Source organism: Microtus ochrogaster, chromosome 19 (genome assembly GCF_000317375.1).
Source record: "Microtus ochrogaster isolate Prairie Vole_2 chromosome 19, MicOch1.0, whole genome shotgun sequence".
In the NCBI taxonomy this organism is placed as follows: domain Eukaryota; kingdom Metazoa; phylum Chordata; class Mammalia; order Rodentia; family Cricetidae; genus Microtus; species Microtus ochrogaster.
The window spans coordinates 22,344,231-22,364,342 of record NC_022021.1 but is presented as its reverse complement, the minus strand read 5'-3'; the positions used below and the strand labels follow the sequence as shown (position 1 = coordinate 22,364,342).

Below are 20,112 nucleotides of genomic sequence, written 5' to 3'. Positions count from 1 at the left end.
CACACACACACACACACACACACACAGCATCAATTAAAGAAAAAGAGGCCATGAGTGTGAGGGAGAATGGAGGTACATGGGAGGGTATGAGGGATGGTAAAGGAAGGGGAAAATTGTCTAGCTTTTTATTATCTCAAAAAGTAAAAATTATTTTAAAAATTTAATTAAATAACAACTAAAGAGATGGCTCAGTAGTTAAGAATATATGTTCCTTTATAGAGAATCCATGATTAGTTCCCAGTGCCCAAGTTCCATAGCTCACAAACACCAGTAATAAAATATCCAGATGACTAAACCGCTCTTCTCTCCTTCACAGAGACTGTACTCATATGCACACACATGCACACGTATACATGTATGCACACACATAATTTTAAATGAGATTAGTAAAAGAGAAAATGAGTGCTCATGTGTTTTGTGAGGAAAGCAGCATCATTTCTGTTGGAAGGGTCAGCATGTGTGTCTCAGATTGACTAGTTAGTCACATTGAGCAAATCTAAATCCAGGGAGAGTCTGCACAGCAGGAATGTCAGTCCTGTTTATAGCTTACTTTTCTTAAAAGCAAAATAATGAAAATAAAAGATGTAAGTGACACAGAGGTATTCTTGTTACCCAAAGGCATAATATTAGAATTCATCAGGACAACGTATCTCAGGACGGAGCATTACACAGTGGATATAGCAATCACCGTGTTTCTCCTGAAAACAATAAACATTATAGGAGTTCAAATCAGAGTACGCTAATTGGGTCAGATTTTATTATAGATGTTTAGCTTCCCACGAAATAAGGGTCATTTTGAATATCTCTTCCACACAGTTAGCATGCTTCTACTTCTTCATCTCTTCCACACAGTTTACACGCTTCTATTTCTCTCCAGTGATTTTCACTGAACAGGCATTAAGATTCTGAGAAGAGAATTAACTGCAGAAACCATATTCCAAAAGCATTGTAGTGGATTAAATATGTTTTAATGGAAAGAACGGGGATATGCCAAGACAGACATAAACATTGAGGAAATATTTATGACAGGCGAAGAAGAGTGTGTAGAAAAAGCAGAACAGTCAGGATGACATCAGGACGTGCCTCATGGTCAGGTCAAGTAGAAGTGTGGAAGACTGTCACAAAGGGGAAGAGGCGTTATCAACCACGTAAAACAAGAGTGGGACCCTGTACTCCAGCACTTACATCGTGAACAACTCAAGTATATACTATATACTCCCCCAGAAAAGGTCACAGATCATTTCCATTTCAGATATAAAAAGACTCTTGGAATATTTATAAATTTCCATTTAAGGTTTTAAAGGAAAATCTTGTAAGTCAAATCAAGGACTATTATTTTTCTTTCCTGCATCATTGGTAAATACATGTAGATGTTTTAATATTTGGATATGGCTAAAATATATATAATAGTTTTTAATTGGGATGTACATTAAACATAACAATAAAGGTTTGAGATCTACTTGGCCACAAACTTAGAGTGAATAGTTAAAACACCTTGAATATAATGAACTTCCTGGCAGCATAAATTGAATCAAGAAGCAGTGAGAGAAAAATTAAGGATAAAATCCAGGAGTTTCTCTGAGGCCCTCAGTGGCTGTGAATCATCTTCAAGAGAAGGATTTGTTCTATTAGCAGGAAGATACTTCGCACCAGGCCACACAATGCACCAGGCACTTTCTGCAAGCAATCGTTGGACCCCATCATCCGGCTGCAAATCCCTGGAATAAACTCTGTAGGAAAGGAAAGGATAGAGCATGTCGTGTCTTGATTGAGTTGCTACTTGCTCCCCTGCCTAGTTTCTGCAGCACAAAGCAATCATCTTAGGCTAGCATTATCTTTTCCTGGCTGTGGCCTGCGCAGATAAGCATGTCTCACCTCTGTGCTGAGAATACAGAACAGAGCTGTTTCTGTACATGGCTCATTGAAGCCCACGAGCCATGCCTTTCTCTTCAGTCTTGCAGGATCTGGGTCTCATTTGGAAGAATTAGGATTTGCACAGGTAACACAATCAGAGTAACAAAACCCAAGGGTCACTTGTACATAGCAGAGAGAAGACTGGACTGTGTTTCCTCAGTCATATGCTACATCTACACAGATTGGTTTTGCTTTTAGTTTTTAAAATCTGAATATAGACTGAGGGGGTATATCCTGACACTATTTGGTATTTTATGGAATGTGACTAGTAACTGTTATTAACTACAGTGAGAATATAGACGTCTACAATCTATATGGCAGAGTATACTTTGCTGGTACATATTAGAGGACAATGTTTATACAAACTGTGCGTCTGCTTTACTGCATAACGTACTTAAGTAAGTACCGGCTGGCTTGATTCCTTTAAGGCTCTAACTAACCATTCTCAATAACCTATGAGCAGAGTATGTTCCATCTATATGAAAGCCGAAACTATTTGAAATCCTGTAACAATCAATCTCTTTGTGTCATAATTCTATATTTATAGAGGGAGTGTGGGTAACCGATAAGCATTTCAAATTAAACTATCAGTCTTGGCAAGATGCCTGTCGTGAACAAAACTGCTCTGGTAAAGTTCGCTAAGCTTGTCTTTTGATGAGAGCTAACTCAGGCTTCAGCCCATCCCGTTCAGTTCCCCTCAGGGTGATATGCCTAGGGTCAATGCTCTCCTTCCTCATACACTGCGCTCAGAGACTCTTCCTGGCAACTGGCTAAATCTTAAGCATAACCTTACTGCCCCGCCATGGTAATTTCCCTGCAGAGTTCCTTGTTCAGCCATCTCTTGCCCTGCCTCCCACTGCTTGCCTGTGGTCTCAGGAGGGGAGTAATTTCTGCAACATTTTTGTTTCTTTTGGTTGCTCTTGTGGATGGCAAAGGCACAAAATAAGTGGAGCAGATCTCTGTTAGTTTAGATATTTTTAAAATTTTTATAAGATTCACTGATGCTATGGAAATGAACACAATAAATTATTGTTGTCCTTGTAACATTTTTTTTCTTGAGCCTGTTTCTGTTTCATACTGGAAAAAATATCTCCAAAATAAAATAATGACATCAGATTTTTGGGAAAAAAATTCTTTCTGATGGATCTATTAACAAAACACTAATACCATTAAGCAGGATCCATCACCCTATAATTCTTGCTAGGCAATGTTACCCTACTGAAAACAAAGTAGAAGTTGGACAGGACACTGCATTGGTGCTCACCTTCGCTGCACTATGAGGACATTTCTCAAAGTGACTTTTTTAGAATTAATGTTACATGCTGTTCAAAACAAGAATGTTAGTCCTCCAACCATTCATCCCATTCAGATGAGTGCAGCCTGCTCTCCCTCCTGGGCTTCAGCAGAGAGAGCTTCAGAGTCCTCATGGCCAAGACACACAAAGAAATTCCACCAATTATTCCATTGGCTTGTCCTGTCTTAAATGAACTCTGTCTTCTGATGCTGATGGCAGTTCTGAAAGCCACTTCCTAGCTGAATGTTTTAGGCACATGAATAGATTTCATATTATGGATTTTTTCACAAAAAATTAATAAAAACAAACTAACATTCTCTTTAAAGTGCCTAGTATTTGGTCCTAAAATCTTGCTAAAACTACGTATTATTGCTTCTGGCCTGGACATGTGCAGTGTTACCTGACACGTTGATACTCTAGATTAGTCCTAAAACAGGATGGATGTTTCTAATGTGAGTAGTCTTCAAATACTCATAGGTAGGATAATCACACAAAGTGCTTGTAACAAAGACTCAGTTCTTCAAACCCAAGACTGAATTAGGATCAGGCCCAAGATTTTCAACAATCTTCCTGCTAAAATTTGAGATCTTATTCCTTAAAATTTAAGGGATTATTTCCTTCATCACTTGTGACTGTTGGCTTTCAAGCTGAGTTACATCATCTCCTTAATCTTTCCTTGTCTTTACTTTCTCTGCCAAATATAATTCTGATTTAACAAGTACTTATCTGACAGCAATACTTTAAATAGCCAACTGCTAGATGTAACCCGTGAAGGACAACCATGGATCTGTTCATTACGCCTTCCTGTATTTTCCCAATAAGTAGTTTTGGTTAATGATTATTAGCACATCAATATATATGTGTGTTGTTTAGAGTCACTCTATGTGGAAAATATTAATAAAGGGAAGTAACAAATAAAATTTTCATAATTGTTCAATAGGCATAGATGTCTCTCTAAATTGTCCAAATATTCAGAGTAAGAATATACTTTTGATCAGTATATTTAAAAGCACTACTAAATACTTTAAGAAGCATAAGTAATATCCATGCCAGAGTGAGTACTAAAAAATATTCATAATTATATAAATTAATAGTGTTAGAACATGAGGGCCAGTGTGCATATGAATGAATGTTTTGAGCAACAGTTTTTCAAGACAAAAAATAATCCCTTAAAATTCTCTAGTCAGTCCCTCTTCAGAACTCTTTGTGTTCTTGTTATCCTGAAACAGAGGTCACCTTGATTCCCACAGGGTTAACTGTTTTTCGGTTTGTTCATCTTCGTCTTCTGATTCCTGTATTGCTTAACAAAGCCTTCTCAGTTCTAAGATAACATTTCTTTGTAAAGAAGGCATTTGGTAGATCCTCCGTTGAAAGCATGCTTTTCCTTCCTCATTTATTTGTGTTCTTATGTGAAAAAAAAGAGGAAGATATAATAGGAAGAAAAAGAACAGGTGTCCCTCAGTGCAAGAAATCTTCTCAGCAATGTAAGTTGGTGATGTGCCAAGATGGTGCCTGTAAACCTTGGCTGTGACTGGGACTTCGCCTGCTTCTGGGGAGTACGTAGAAGAAAGCATACTGAAGTACACTGTCCATCATGAACACGTGTGCACTCACATGATAAAGCCCATGATCTGATTTCCTGAACCTCTTTATTGACAATGAACTGAACTGGATTTTGTGTTCTTTTAAACCATCGCTATTTTTAAGCTGCAAGACAGTGTCTGACCTAACACTCATTTTGGGAAGACACTAAGATTAAAATCCAGAAATTCAGGGCTCTAGTCACACCTTCCCCATTTAGTAGCTCAACGCTGTGCCTCAATTACCCCTCAGTACACAGGAGCTCAGGCCGTGCTTTCTACACAGAGTTTTAGTTGAAGCCAAATGCTACCATGTGCAGCATACACACACTTTTAAATTTTGAAGCTTCATAAAAATTGGCAGCTATTAAGCCATGTTATTTAATAACAAAATTGCTTTATTCTTGGTGTAACATTCGTTTTCTTCCTTTAACTATCAGATTTCTCAACAGTGCTTTTGTAGCCAAAGTCTAGAACCCTCCCTAGGTGCTGCTGTTAGAAACAATCTCGCCATCAATTGTTCAATCAAGCAAGCAACCAAGCAGAATCTCATGACAGGGTAGGTCAGAGGTCCCAGGTTAAATCCCCAACACCACCAAAAGTAATCAACTGGCCTGGCAGTGAACCCTAAAACAAACCAAGGCCAATCCTTAGTAATTATTTGTATGATGAATTCTAAACAGTTGCTTTGAGAAATACTTCGTTCAAACAAAATCCAGTGTAGAAACCCATTGTGTGGCACAGAAGGAAGCAAAGCATCCTCATGCAGTAGGCAGGGCTTGCGAATACTTTCCAAGACTTTGTCTTTCAGGACTCATTGGAATGCGGCTCTTGAGGCTCACAGGTGAGGTGTATGATGATGTTAATAAGGCAGCATCAGTGTCCAAAATCTGCTGTTGACAAGCGCCTCCAGATAGCGTTGTTTAGAAAGATTTCCAGGGAAATATTGCCAACACCATGACTACTGCCTTTTGAAGCACACAGTTTCTGTTTTCCTGATAAAAGTACCTGGAAATACATAACTTTAGATGAGCACATGCACAACTAGCCTTGGCATTACTATGGTGTGGAGAAACGAAGGGGTCAAAATGGGAGCACGAGCGGACAGGGCAGTCAATTTCATGAGGCTGATGTAGAAGGGATTTGGCATCAAATATGGCCAACTTTTAGTTTATGTGCAGAGAACTGAACTTCTTCTTGTTATGACTGACTGTAAGTGGGTCAAACACACTTATCAACAGAAATGGGGATTCACTAGCGCTTCACGATACTGAATTCCGATGGAGCGTGTTTGCTGTTATTGCTCTTTCTCTAGTTTAAGTGTCATTCAGTTTTTAAAAATCATATGGTATTTTAGTAAATTCACTAGTTTAAAACAATTTCGATTTTGTTCACTGGATTGAATATTGTGGTTTAGAATTGAGCATCTTAGAGATTATTAGACTATTCATACACCAGAATGAGGGAAAACTCTAAAAACATTCTAATGTAAATCACATTTTAACTTAAAAATAATTGCAAATATTCATGACACAAGTTTCAGGCAAAAGCAAGATGTCAGTAAACACACTGTTTAGTTTTTGTATTCTCTGGTCTCTTAAATAGCTCTAGAAGTCACTTATCCCCTAAGATAGTAAGACAGATTTAAAAATTTCTAAGTCTAACATGCTAAAACCATCTGAAAAAATATTTTAATATAGAAAAACTGCTCTTAAAACTTAAAAATTAAATAGAGAAGTATAGTTGTGGTCTCTGACAGTTATTTTAGGCATATTTTGAAACAGGCACATCTATATCTTTTAATTTTAGGAGCCTACAAGCTGTAGGGCTTGAGTATTCCTTGAACATAACAAATACATCATGAGATAATTCCATAATCTATTAATAATTTTATAATTAATACATAATACTCCATAAATTATAATTTTTTAAACAATAGTTGACTAACTTCTATTCTTTGAAAAACTATGCAGGAAAAAGAGCAAGGCCAACTGAGAGCTTGGATTTTATTACACAATAAGCTAACTTACTTTTTCTTTGCCAAAGTTTCAGACCCAAAGCTTGCGTCTGTCAGACCAGCACAGGAAGTCACACCTGTGGAGAGGAATTGTTAGCATCACCCTCATCGAGGGTCGAGACCTCAAAGCAATGGATTCCAATGGGTTGAGTGACCCCTATGTGAAGTTCCGACTGGGGCATCAGAAGTACAAGAGCAAGGTACATCTCTCCATCTGCGCTCCTGCCACTGGTGGGCAGGTCCTGAGTGGTTAGCAGCCAGGCTTTAGGAGCTGTGACCATTGCGCCCCTTTGAAATGAGGGTTGTGGAATAGAATGTTGGTCTGTGCCCTAGGTGGCTTTGAGAGAGCCACTCTGCTCTTCTGTCCCACTGCCTTCAGCCATTACCCAGGAACTAGCTCGCTGCACATTTGTGAGATTTAAGAGGAAAGAGCAACAATATCCCCACCCGGAAATGCTCAGGGCATTGCCCAGCACCAGCACGTCCAGCATCTGTGATACAGACATTATTTTGCAGGCAATGAAATTCTTTCAGATTACTCTGGGTCATGTTATACAATCCGATTTTGACCAATACAACACCAAAGGTGTTTTAAAAATTATTTATGCAATTTTATTTAATCATATAGCTTTTGAGTTTTATGTCATACTCCAATAAAATGTATTACAAGAGGCAGGTGGATCTCTGTGAATTCGAGGCCAGCCTGGGTCTATAAGAGCTACAGGACAGGCTCCAAAGCCTGTCTCGAAAAACCAAAATAAAATGTATTACAATTACATTCATGTCTCTTCTTCCTCCCCTTTCACTTCTGCCAGCCATTTTCTTCCTCAAACTGACCCCCCAGCATGTTCCTCTCTTCCTCCTTTCATTTGTTCGTTCCTTCCTACCTTACTTTCTCCCTTCCTTTCTCTTTCTCTCCTTCCCTTCTTTCATTCTTTTCTCCCTTCCTTTCTCTCCCTCCCTCCCTTCCTTCCTACCTCACTTGCTTTTTCTCCTTTCTTTTCTTTCATCAGGCCCCATGCAGACAGCAACAACTGTTAGTGTTCATGATTGCAATGGCCATGTCATATGCAGAAATTTTAAGATGTATTTAAGAAACAAAGAGTCAAACCTCTGTTGTTGCTATGTGTCATAGCAATGGCACAAGTTACTTAATGATGTTGTGTGTCAATTTCCCCTTCGGCAGAAATAGAACTACAATGATGTCTACCTAAGCAAGTTATTAAAGAGATTAAATGAATGTACAGTAGACATACAAAGGGCTTAAAATACTGCTGTGATGGCAAGTTCCCAGTAAATGCTAAAAGCAAAAGGAAGAAGGTTAGTGGCATCAGTAATAGTTGTAGAGCAACAATTTTTAGTGGTAATATAGTAAGTAATATCAATAGCCAATAGCATGCCATTTATTAAACTAATGGTAATGGCACGTACCTACGAATTGAAGCTACATCTTGTTATATCCATCCACTTCTAGGTTTTAACAGCTGGCATTCATAGACACCTTGGGATGAGTACTTCCCATCCATCCTGAATTACATGACAATCACATGCCATTTTTGTGAAAATTCCTTTTCTTTTATGTACTTACTTTTGTGGATTTGGGGTCAAAACCTTATCTAGTTCCCTTCTAGTCCAGAAAGTCTTCATTAGTACTTAAGGTCTTCAAAATATCACAAAACTGATGTATTAATAGGCAGTTTATTGCTGGCATGCTATTTGGTGATCTTATGGAGGCCCACATGGAAGATTTAAACATAAATTTTAGGTGGAAGAAAGTTATATGAGAAAGACAATCTGAATATAAAAGGCTAAAAGGTTAGTCTGTTTATGACCTGATAAAAAAGATGAACTATAGCCGGGCAGTTGTGGTCCACACCTTTAATCCCAACACTCAGAAGGCACAGGCAGGTGAATCTCTGAGTACAGTGTCAGCCTGGTCTACAAGAGCTGGTTACAGGACAAGCTCCAAAGCTACAGAGAAACCCTGTCTTGAAAAAAACAAAACAAAACAAAAGAACTATATTCCAAAATGCCATAGGAGTTCATCATTCATGAAGAGGAAATTTGAATTATCATAGGCTCCATCTAGTAATATTTATATTTTTCGCCAGGGGCTTAAGAACAAATTTAAAACAGCTACTATTTAAAAAAAAATAGGTATCTATGACCACTTCTGTATTCTCTCAGTTAACACGATTTGCATGTTCTATTTGGCTTAGTTTTATAGTTCTGCTCTTTAGACATAAAATATGAACCCCACTATGGACAGGTGTCTCTTTTGATCTTTCTGTTCATGATCTATTGCAGATTAATATCAGATTATGAACTTTAAAGTTGTGATTCATTTGCATTACCTTTACACATTACATACATCATTGCTTTCAAATTCTTTGCATCTAAGGACCCGTCTGTCATACATGAAGAAGAGAAAAGGCCACTGCATACCTACCTGCTTTAAAATGGATGACAAGAGAAACAAATCTGAGTGTAGTCCAGGCAAATGCTAAGTGGAATTTTTATAGCACATTAATATTGGCAACTTCGTTTATTGATTTATTGGGTTTATTCCCTGCATATTTAAAATTACAAAATTGCAGCCTTGACCTCCTTATTGTTTATACAACATGAATATCACATACATGTGCAGTTTCCATGTATGGGAAGTGGAATGCCACTAAATGCTAAATGCTGAAGACGGAGTCAACTAAGACACCCCAAATATGCTTGCTTATTCCTTCCACTTCCACATAGTTCATTGTCTGTTTTCATGAATTTTAAACATTTATGTGCACAAAGAGAGAAAACAGGAACTCTGGGAATTCTCATCTTCTCTTATTACAAGATAACTGACTATGTGTTCGTTCTTCAATCAGTAACTGTGATAGAATAAATGTTAGTACCTCAATCTGTTGTTGCGCTGACAGGCTGCCTTTTATGCATTTAAGATAGATAATAAGAGAGTGTAAGGGCTTACTTCTGATTTTCTGATTTCTCTGAACACATCCATGAGTCTATTCTCAACAGAGACTAATTAATATACATGTACACCCCGGACAATTCGGTGGAACTACTACCCTTCACACGATTTTATGCATAATGTCTCAAGTTGTTTTTAAATATTGCTATTGAAACTAAAATAATTTTTGCCTTTTCAGATTATGCCCAAAACTTTGAATCCTCAGTGGAGGGAACAGTTTGATTTCCATCTCTATGAGGAAAGAGGGGGGATCATCGACATCACCGCCTGGGACAGAGATGCTGGCAAAAGGGATGATTTCATCGGAAGGTTTGTGCAATTGGTGTTTTATTGACCGTAGAGATGACAAGCTTTTGTTGAAACAATCTAAACTTTATCACTGGCTGTCAACAGTTTTAAAGAAGGAAACCTTCCATCATAACAGCTCCAGTCAGCACTGACAACTGTAGATTCAAAAAATGACCAGTAGGTGGCAGCTTTGCCTAGTGGATGGACAGGCTGTTCCAATTTGGATCCAGCAATTTGTTTCCAGATGTCAGAATAATTGTGCCTAAAAGTTATGGGAGTCGAAAAAGGGTACTTTAACCTGATATGGGACACTCGGAGAAGAAAGGATGCTCTCAAGGGTAGGAAGTGGTCTGTGATAATGCTCGTTCTCAGAGTGATCAGATGTGGTATGTCCTACATCTCTACAGAATCCTTATAACCTCTTAGGAGTTAATACATCAGGAAAGACTTCCAGAATTTTAAAAAAGGGAGAAGACAGTGAGGCAGATCGTGTTAATTTGATAATGCAGCAAACTGTGTTCTAAGGCTTGAATGACATTTCTCTACAAAGTTAAGGTTATTTAGATCAACTACTTGAATGATAGGGACTGTATCTGATTAAAAAGTCTATTTTTATATTTTTGGCAGTTACATATGTTCATTGTATCAAAATGTGTGAGAACTTACCAGCATAGAAAAAGCACGGTGCATAGAGAAGTTTATTATTTTTTAAAAAATCTCCTTTCAATGTAATCATGGAATTTACAATCCAAAGAGAACTCACACATTCCCAGCATAAAGGAAATTTCAGTCTAAAAGTAAAAAGAGGAATCTAAACTGACATTTTAGGCCCTCAGTTTTGTTTTGTTTTAACAATTCTGACACACCTATTTAAGCCGTAGCTTTCAGCACATGCGTGTGGAACAGGAGACAATGCTGTTTCAGTTAACTATAGTATCTGGTTTGCAAACAAAGTTGGGGAAACACCACTGTGGACTACAAATTGCACTGTATCAAACCTTTGGAAAACAGGGGCCTTGTTTGCACTTTGCCTCTCAGAAAAATACTATTATCAGAGTTTTCTGGAAGTCAGTTTGTTCTTCTTGGTAGCTTAAGTCATGGTGTATATCTGCCAGTCTCAGGGTCAGTCCACAGTGGCTGTGCATTTGACTGGGCTGCAGCCTTGATGAAGAGTGAATTGCTGGTGTGTTTGACAAAAGTGAGAAAGAAAGAAAGAAAGTATAGAAAGGAGGCTCTGATAGTTTAAGTGTTAGCAAAAGACAAGGGAAAATCCAGCTTTCGGGGATCGGGAGGCTGAAGCTTCACTACGGACTGTCTGAAGTGAAGAACCATGTTATTTATTCCAGCAGTGAAGTCCTCCGTTGTGTATGAGATGGGTTGAAAGGGAAGTTATAAGAATGACTAGCACATTGGCAACCGTCAATCCTGAGTGGTGCAGGAAACACACAAAGGGGTCAACTCACAGAGGGAGCAAGGGCAGGGAAGGAGCCCAGGTTTCAGGTCTGAAGCATTCGCTCTGGAACTACTGTGTGAAGAGACAGCAGGGCGTAGATGTGCACTGTAGAGCACAGGGCAGGAGGAGATGTGGTACCTTGGGAGCCAAGTGGAGGAAGCCATCAGCCAGTTCCTGCTCTGTTGCAGGTGAGGCTATGCGGCCCGATTGGAGACCTGCAGTGGATAGCTGGGGGTAGAATCCTGACTTCCTGAGTCTGAGTGAGAATGGAGGAAGGCAATTGTCCAATGCTAACATTCGTTTCTTTAATTGATAGTCAGCCTTGTTTTTATCGTGAACAAACTAAACATGAAGGTCTTCCAGGAGACTGTCTTCTTAAGGAACCTACACACACTAGTAGATCAGTTGTGTGAGAGAGGAACCTACACACACCAGTAGATCAGCTGTGAGAGGGAGGAACCTTCACCATGGCAGCAGCCACTTCCTCCCACCTGTCTCTTCATCTGATGGTCTGTTCTCAGCTTGATGACACAGGAACATCGTTGTTCGATCGCCCCCTTCATCCTGACCCCCGTTTTTTTGCTCCTCGACTTCTGGATCTTTTTTTTAACTTGACTCTTCTTGCTGTTCTTAGTTGTTTGTCAAGGCTCAGAGAGTGGTGGGGACTCCAGCAACTTCACTAATTGTGGGTTGTAAGGAGCATTTATTTAATACGTATGTGATAGGTATTTATTTATGAATGTGCCACAGCACACATGTCAAGGTCAAAGGGCAACACTGTGAAATCTGTTCTCTCCTTCCATCTTCACATGCATTCCAGGGATTGTACTAAGTCCCCATGTGCACAGCAAGGACCTTTATTTATTGAACCATCTGTCCAGTCTCGAAGAAAAAAAGATTTAAGACACAAATAAAATAATTTAACTCCTCTACTCAAAACCCTTCACTTATTTCCCATATATGGTCTGGGTAGAAGCAAAGTCCTTACTGTGGCCAACAGCCTCTGTGTGATGTGATCCAAAGCCCTGTCTGAAAGGCTGGCATTCTTCCTCCTCTGCCCTCCGGCCGTTATGGACACACTGCTGCTCCCCAAGCACACCAGACATTCCCCTTCTGTGGCACCTTTCCTTAAGTCACTTGCCTGTCTTGCTTTTATACTTTCACAGGTCTGAGAAAACCCTGCTTTCTTAATATTCCCTTTCTCCTACTCTGCGATATTTTATAGACATAGCCACTATTTGGCATACTGTGTATCTGCATTGAACATCCCCTCCACTGTACTACAATGAAAATTCCATGAGAGGAGGGATATTTGAATGTCTGTTTACTGCAGCATCTTCAGAGAGTATGTGGCACATATGCTCAATAAATGTTCTTCAATTTGAACGCAAACACTTGAAGCTTGATTTAATCCTGAAAAGTATGATTATTCATTCTTTAAATGAAGAATTAATATATTGTCAATATGACCATGGCTTGGTGGAAGGCACGAACTTAAGGTATAATTGTGGGAAATGTACAGATACTATACAAAAGAGAAAAACTAATGAGTTAGAATATGTCTGAACAGTGCTTATATTCAAATGCTAAACTAATATATTTAGGAAAAAACTACCCTATACATTATCAAGCTTCTCTCGCCACAACATTTTAATTGACATATAAAACTGTACATATTTTAGGGTGTCATGTGATGCTTCAACATATATATCATGTATTGTTTAAATCAAGGTAAACATGGCTAAATCCTCAGGCATTTATTATGGCTGGTGGAAACACAACCCTTTCATGTAGGTTATAAATGCAGACACAGTATTGTACCTAAAGCCTCACGGATGTAGTGCAGCCACCACGATTCTTATCCTGATCAGTCAGCATTGCCCCCATCTCTCGGCCCTCCTGAGACTTCTGACACACTGATCTACTTAAAACTTTCTTAAAGTCGGCCTTTTAAGATTTGGTGTCAGTTAGATCATGGCACTTATTACTTTTCTATGCATGGGTTATTTCACTAGGTATAATGGCCTCCTGTTTTATCTGTATACTATAAATGATAGATTCTAAGCTTATTTACTTTTTGGAAAGTTCTAGTATCCAAATTTTGTTATTCTATGAACAAATAACATTCTACTGTGACTATGTATTATATCTCTTTATCCATCAGTCAATGGACATTAATGTTGTGTCCACTTCATGGAATCCATGAACAACACTACTAAATATAAAAGTAAAGAGTCTGAAGTGTTTATGTATTTTTTTCTCCAATAGATTAATGGTTGTGTGTCTTTAATTAAAGTTTTTCATCTATCTTGAATTGGGTTGTGCATCTGGGAGAGATCATGGTCTGGTTTCTGCATGTGGACATCCAGCTTTTCTAAGACTATTCCTTGAAGAATCTGCCTGTGCTCTGATCTGCGTATCAGGCACATTTGCTGAGCATCCTAGGTTGTGCATACCTTGCTTTACCTCTAGGCTCTGAACTCCTCTCCATTTGTCTACATGTCTTTATTAGCTCTGGGATACATTAGGAAGTCAGGTAGTAGAATGAGTTCAGCTGTTTGTTTGCTTAAGAATGCAACAAACATTCTCTTTGTGGAAAATGTTCTCTTTGTGGAATATTATTCATTCCCTGATAGAAACTACATGCACCTGGAGGTCATTTTGAGGAGCACGGAAATTTTAACAATATAGATTATTCCAATCTATGAACCTACCTTCCCAGGCTTTTATTCTAAATACTTTTATCCTCAAGTATTTTACTTTTATAGCTATTGAAAATTTGGTTTCTTGTCCTTATAGTTTTCAGTTAATTTGCTATTGATGGACAGTAATAGTACTGACATTTTCTATTGATTTTTGGATCCTACATTTTGGAAAAAACATTTAATTGCCTCTAATAGGTTTTGGTGAGGCTTTAGATCTTTGGGATATTCAATAAATAAGGTCACATTACATATAAATAGTGACAGTTTGCTTCCATGTTTTTCTTTCCCCTATTATTCTGGCTGGAACATTCAGTACTATGGTTGCATTAAGCCTCAAAAGTTAGCGTGTACATATTCTGCAGAGGTATCTTCTAGCATGACCCATTCACTATGACATTAACTATTGGCTAGTTCTAGACTAGTATATTGCATATAACTCTATGGCTTCATTTCTTGTAGTATGCGTCTTCTAATACTGTGTTCAGAGTTTTCACCATCTCGGTATATGGGAGTTTACACTTATTGTTGTTTAATTTACATAAAAATTTATTCACCAGGGACATAGATTAGCAATGAGAATGACTTTTTCCAAGCTTGTAAGCATCTTTATATACAACTCAGCGTGAGGAGGCAGAGAAGGAACATGTATACTGTATCAATTCTGTGGATACGAAGAACGAAGCCAAAGTTGGTTAAGAGGCTGCTTGGTGATTGCACAAGAGGAGTGGCTGATCTAGGGCACAAATCCAAGTACCCTGACTCACCTCGGCTCACCACAGTCTGCATTCAGCTTGTTTTCTGGAAGCCTTTAACTCCTCAGTAAAATAATCAGTGAACCAATTTAGATGATGTGCACCATACTGCAAGCTTGAACAGCAAGCTTATATGTACATTATATGTAATGTGCCTGTTGTTGAACTACAGATTTCAAGCAAGGTGAAATAATGTTAATCTACATTATTTAACTTTCTGATCAGCAGCATTTTGGCAGGCAAAAAAGATTGCCACCTTTGCGATAGTCAGCTAATAAATCCCCATGCTTGTAACACTTTTATGTAGAGCAGTAATCCGGACAAATTGGTTGCTGACAGCTGAGGAAATAGTTGGAAAGCAAGTTGCCTCTGTGATCGTACAGGATAAGTAAATCGTGTAGCATGCAACTTCATTCAGTTGGAGTTCTCTGTAATGCAATATGGCAAGATTTATGGTATAATTTATTAAGATGCAAAATGTCCTTTACCTTTAAAGTGGCATTGACTTGGGGATATATGTATTTTAGTTTGGTGAATTGCTAGTGATGTTATTCATTGTATGTTCTCAGGGACTTAGTGTTGGTAATGTCTAGAATAGCAAAGTGTTGCCAATGTAGGCCTGAGTAGAAGGTTTAAGAAGAGTTTTATAAATGATGTAAGGAAACTTACTATAAACTAGCTAGTTCTAGGCAAAGAACATGTTTCCCAATTCTATAGCATGGAACAACCCTGGAAAGAATGAGAATAGAATAGGAAGTGAACACATATGCTCAGGATTAGCATGGAGGTGAACATCCATGTTCAGGGTTAGCATGGAGGTGAACATTCATGTTCAGGGTTAGCATGGAGGTGAACACCCATGTTCAGGGTTAGCATGGAGGTGAACATCCATGTTCAGGGTTAAGATAGAGGTGAACATACATATTCAGGCTTAAGATGGAGGTGAACACACATGTTTAGGTGTAGCATGGAGGTGAACATGCATGCCCAGGTTTAGCATGGGAAAGGAGGAATCCAGCCTTTGGCTTTGACTCTTAAAAGCTTAAGATCAGTGCATTTGCATAGCCAACTCTGTGATTCTGATTTGGGGCATTTATTTTCAACACCAAAATTACAACGACCTTCTTATGTATGTCCTACATACATAAGAAAGCAAACCCACATGTACTATTAACTGCCGAGCACAAAGATTTGTAAACTAATGAGATTTTTATTGTTATGATATTTTTGCTGATTTCCTAACTGAAAATTTGAGGAATAGGATATTTCCTTAGAACTACAGGCAGCATTTATTTTAAAATATCTTGCTAATCGTGATGGCTTCAATATACCTTTAGCTAGTATTTCAGGGTATAAACAACATTTTGAAATTCATTGTTAAAAAAATTTATATAAACTCCTGTTGAAAATGTTATGCTTGATAATTTGGATTGTTTTGGCTGGATTCTTGGTAGGTCTGATTATACCACCAGTGACTTATTACTCAGTGTGTCTGACACAGCCCATAAGTAGGAGCGAAAGTTTCCTCCAGATTTTTAACATAGATGCTCTCTTGTGCATGTTCAATCAGCATTATCTTCAATTCACAGATATTTAACAAGGGTATTTTTAAGCTAATTGTGGATTCGGTGAGAATTAACTTAGCTAAAACTAGATTATATAGTTCTTGAATCCACTTGCTAAGGCCTGTAGGACCTGGAGTTCAGTACACACTAGCATCACTGCTGATTGCTTGGTGCCTTCAATGTCTTCCTGTTACACAATTGGTGTGGGTCAGTGTGTATACCCAGAGCTCCATGCCTACTTCTTGTACCGCTGGAGCCTCATTCCAACACAGCAAGCTTGTTTTATCCTGGAAGAAACACTAGTATACAACTAGGTTATTTTATCCTTGAAGAAACACTGACCACCATCAATAAAGAGCAACCGAGGCAAGGAGTGGGGGATAAAAGTGAGGGGGATCAGTTTCTCCTTCAGTTCTCAGGTAAAACAGCATTTAATATGCATGATTTTTCTTTCATATGGCTAAGAAATCCAAACATATATATTATATGTTATATATTTGAGTTCTGATATAGAAGTTAGGAAACATGATTCAAACTTTCTGATCTCTGAACTTCAATTTTTTTTCATTTTTTGGAACACAGCAAAATGTCTCTGAAATCCCCTTCAGTGTTAATTCTGTTTTGACTATTATAGTAATTGATTGATTGATGTATGTGTAGTTCACAGTTCAAACTAAAGTGAAGTGGCGATGTAACCAGAGATCACTGTAACTTTTTTTTTAAATTTATTTATTTATTAAGGATTTCTGCCTCCTCCCCGCCACCGCCTCCCATTTCCCTCCCCCTCCCCCGATCAAGTCCCTCTCCCTCATCAGCTTGAAAAGCAATCAGGGTTCCCTGACCTGTGGGAAGTCCAAGGACCGCCCACCTCCATCCAGGTCTAGTAACGTGAGCATCCAAACTGCCTAGGCTCCCCCAAAGTCAGTATGTGCAGTAGGATCAAAAACCCATTGCCATTGTTCTTGAGTTCTCAGTAGTCCTCATTGTCTGCTATGTAAGTCCGGTTTTATCCCATGCTTTTTCAGACCCAGGCTAGCTGGTCTTGGTGAATTCCCGAAAGATCATCCCCATTGTCTCAGTGTGTGGGTGTACCCCTCGCGGTCCTGAGTTCCTTGCTCGTGCTCCCCCTCCTTCTGCTCCTAATTTGGACCTTGAGATTTCTGTCCGGTGCTCCAATGTGGGTCTCTGTCTCCTTTCATCGCCTGATGAAGGTTAATATTCAGGAGGATGCCTATATGTTTGTCTTTGGATTCACCTTCTAATTTAGCTTCTCTAGGATCGTGAATTATAAGCTCACTGTCCTTTATTTATGGCTAGAAACCAAATATGAGTGAGTACATCCCATGTTCCTCTTTTTGGGTCTGGCTTACCTCACTCAGGATAGTGTTTTCTATTTCCATCCATTTGTACGCAAACTTCAAGAATTCCTTGTTTTTTATTGCTGAGTAATACTCTAATATGTATATATTCCATACTTTCTTCATCCATTCTTCCATTGAAGGGCATCTAGGTTGTTTCCAGGTTCAGTCTATTACAAACAATGCTGCTATCAACATAGTTGAGCATATACTTTTGTTGTATGATAGGGCCTCTCTTGACTGACAAAGGTCTGATCTCCAAAATATATAAAGAACTCAAGAAACTAGACCGTAAAAGGCTAATCAACCCAATTATAAAATGGGGCACTGAGCTGAACAGAGAATTCTCAACAGAAGAAGTTCAAATGGCCAAAAGACACTTAAGGTCATGCTCAACTTCCTTAGCGATCAGGGAAATGCAAATCAAGACAACTTTAAGATACCATCTCACACCTGTCAGAATGGCTAAAATGAAAAACACCAATGATAGCCTTTGCTGGAGAGGGTGTGGAGAAAGGGGTACACTCATCCATTGCTGGTGGGAATGCAAACTCGTGCAACCACTTTGGAAAGCAGTGTGGCGGTTCCTCAGGAAATTCGGGATCACTGTAACTTTTTAAAGCATCTTTGATTTTCTTGCTCTTTCAGCTCCAGCTAAGAGAGGCTGTTTCTCTCTTAAGTTTTTATTTGGTGAGTAAGGAAAGCTGAGCTGAAAGTGATGGTGCTCACCTTTAACCCCTGCACTCACTTGGGAGGCAAAGGCAGGTAGATATCTGTGAGTTTGAGCCAGCCTTGTTTACATAACAAGTTCCAGGCCAGCCAGAACTATGTATAGAACCACATCTCAAAATAAAATAAATATGAAACACAAAAAAGCTTAAATGATTTGCTTAATATCATAATGCAAATGAGTCTTTCAGTTCAGCATTGTGAACCTTTGAACATATATGTACTCTGAAATCAAATAACCTTCTACACATTAATACCAAGTTGGTGGACATTCGGTATTCAAGAAAAAAAGACAGGAAAACTTAGATTTAAAATAGGTGACACCTAGAGATTGGGTAGTGTCGGACACATGTGTGAGTCAGTGAATGAGCGAGTGACATGAGTGCTATAAATAAATCAAACAGAAAGATAAAAAGAGATGAAGAAAGAAAGACAGAAAGGGGGAAGAAAAGAAGGAAGGAGGAATGGAGGGAGGGATGGAGGGAGGGACCGAAGGAAGGAGGGAGGAGGGGATAATGGAAGAAAGAAAAAAGGAAGGAAGGAAAAAGGAAAGAGAGGGAGGGTGGCAGGGGGAAGAAGAAAGGAGAAAGGAGGGAGGGAGGCAGGGAGGGAGGGAGGGACAGAGGGATGGAGGGACGGAGGCAGAGAGGATGTGGATCACTTTCTGGGTAGATAGTACCGATGTATAGGAATGAGCACTGGCCTTGCCATGATGAAACCTTGTCCCCACAGGTGACTCTTTGGCCTCTCTGAGGTGACATTTCTTTGTAAAGCCCTAGATAGAGTCTAGGTGCTATAAAGGACAGGATATCACCCCTCCCTACAGACGTTTCAGGACATGAAGAGAAACAACTGCAAAGTTTTCCAGTAAGGATTAGTAGAAGCTAGCCAAGTAAGGAGAGGGAAACTATGGTCTCAGGCAGGGAGGAGGTCTCATCCAAACCCCCAGGAGCTGGTGAGAGTTAGGGGCAGCCTGGAGTCACAAGATATGGCACAGAAAAGACACACACAGGCTGATAATGGCTTAGTGAGGGTCTTGTCGGGTTGCTGGGTATATTTCTCAGGGAAAGGGAAGTCAAGTTTTGAACATCCCAGACTGGGAGTGTGGATAAACTGTGTCAACACCTTTCACCTTAGCCTGGGTTCTCTAGAAACAAACTCAGAAGCAAAAATTGCATGTTGCTGTTTTACTGTAAGGTATATTTCTATAAAGTAAGATATGAGATGAAGAAGGGGGAGCCCTGGCACACAACACAACATAATATGCTGCCAATTTGTTCACAGTTTTCTGTGTATCAGGGACAGGCTACTTAGCAGGTGTAGGTCAAGGCTGTCTGTTGAGGGAGCTGCAGGTTGCATTCTGCCACCCAGCTCCAGCCACAGGCTAGCTTTACCTGAAATAACAACACACAAATTGTATTCACTTAAACACTGCTTGGCCCATTATATCTAGCCTCTTCTCAGCTAACTCTCACACCTG

The 20,112-nt window shown here is 39.1% G+C and overlaps 1 protein-coding gene across 3 annotated transcripts in view; it reads left to right on the top strand.

The window, feature by feature from the left end:
- Mctp1 (multiple C2 and transmembrane domain containing 1) overlaps positions 1–20,112 on the top strand; it is a 585,759-nt gene that overhangs the window by 378,652 nt on the left and 186,995 nt on the right. For all 3 annotated transcript variants that reach the window (XM_026783760.1, XM_026783759.1, XM_026783758.1), the window contains 2 exons: positions 6,835–7,005; positions 9,961–10,091. In XM_026783760.1, coding sequence (XP_026639561.1) covers positions 6,835–7,005; positions 9,961–10,091 — 302 coding nt within the window. The remainder of the gene's footprint in view (positions 1–6,834; positions 7,006–9,960; positions 10,092–20,112) is intronic.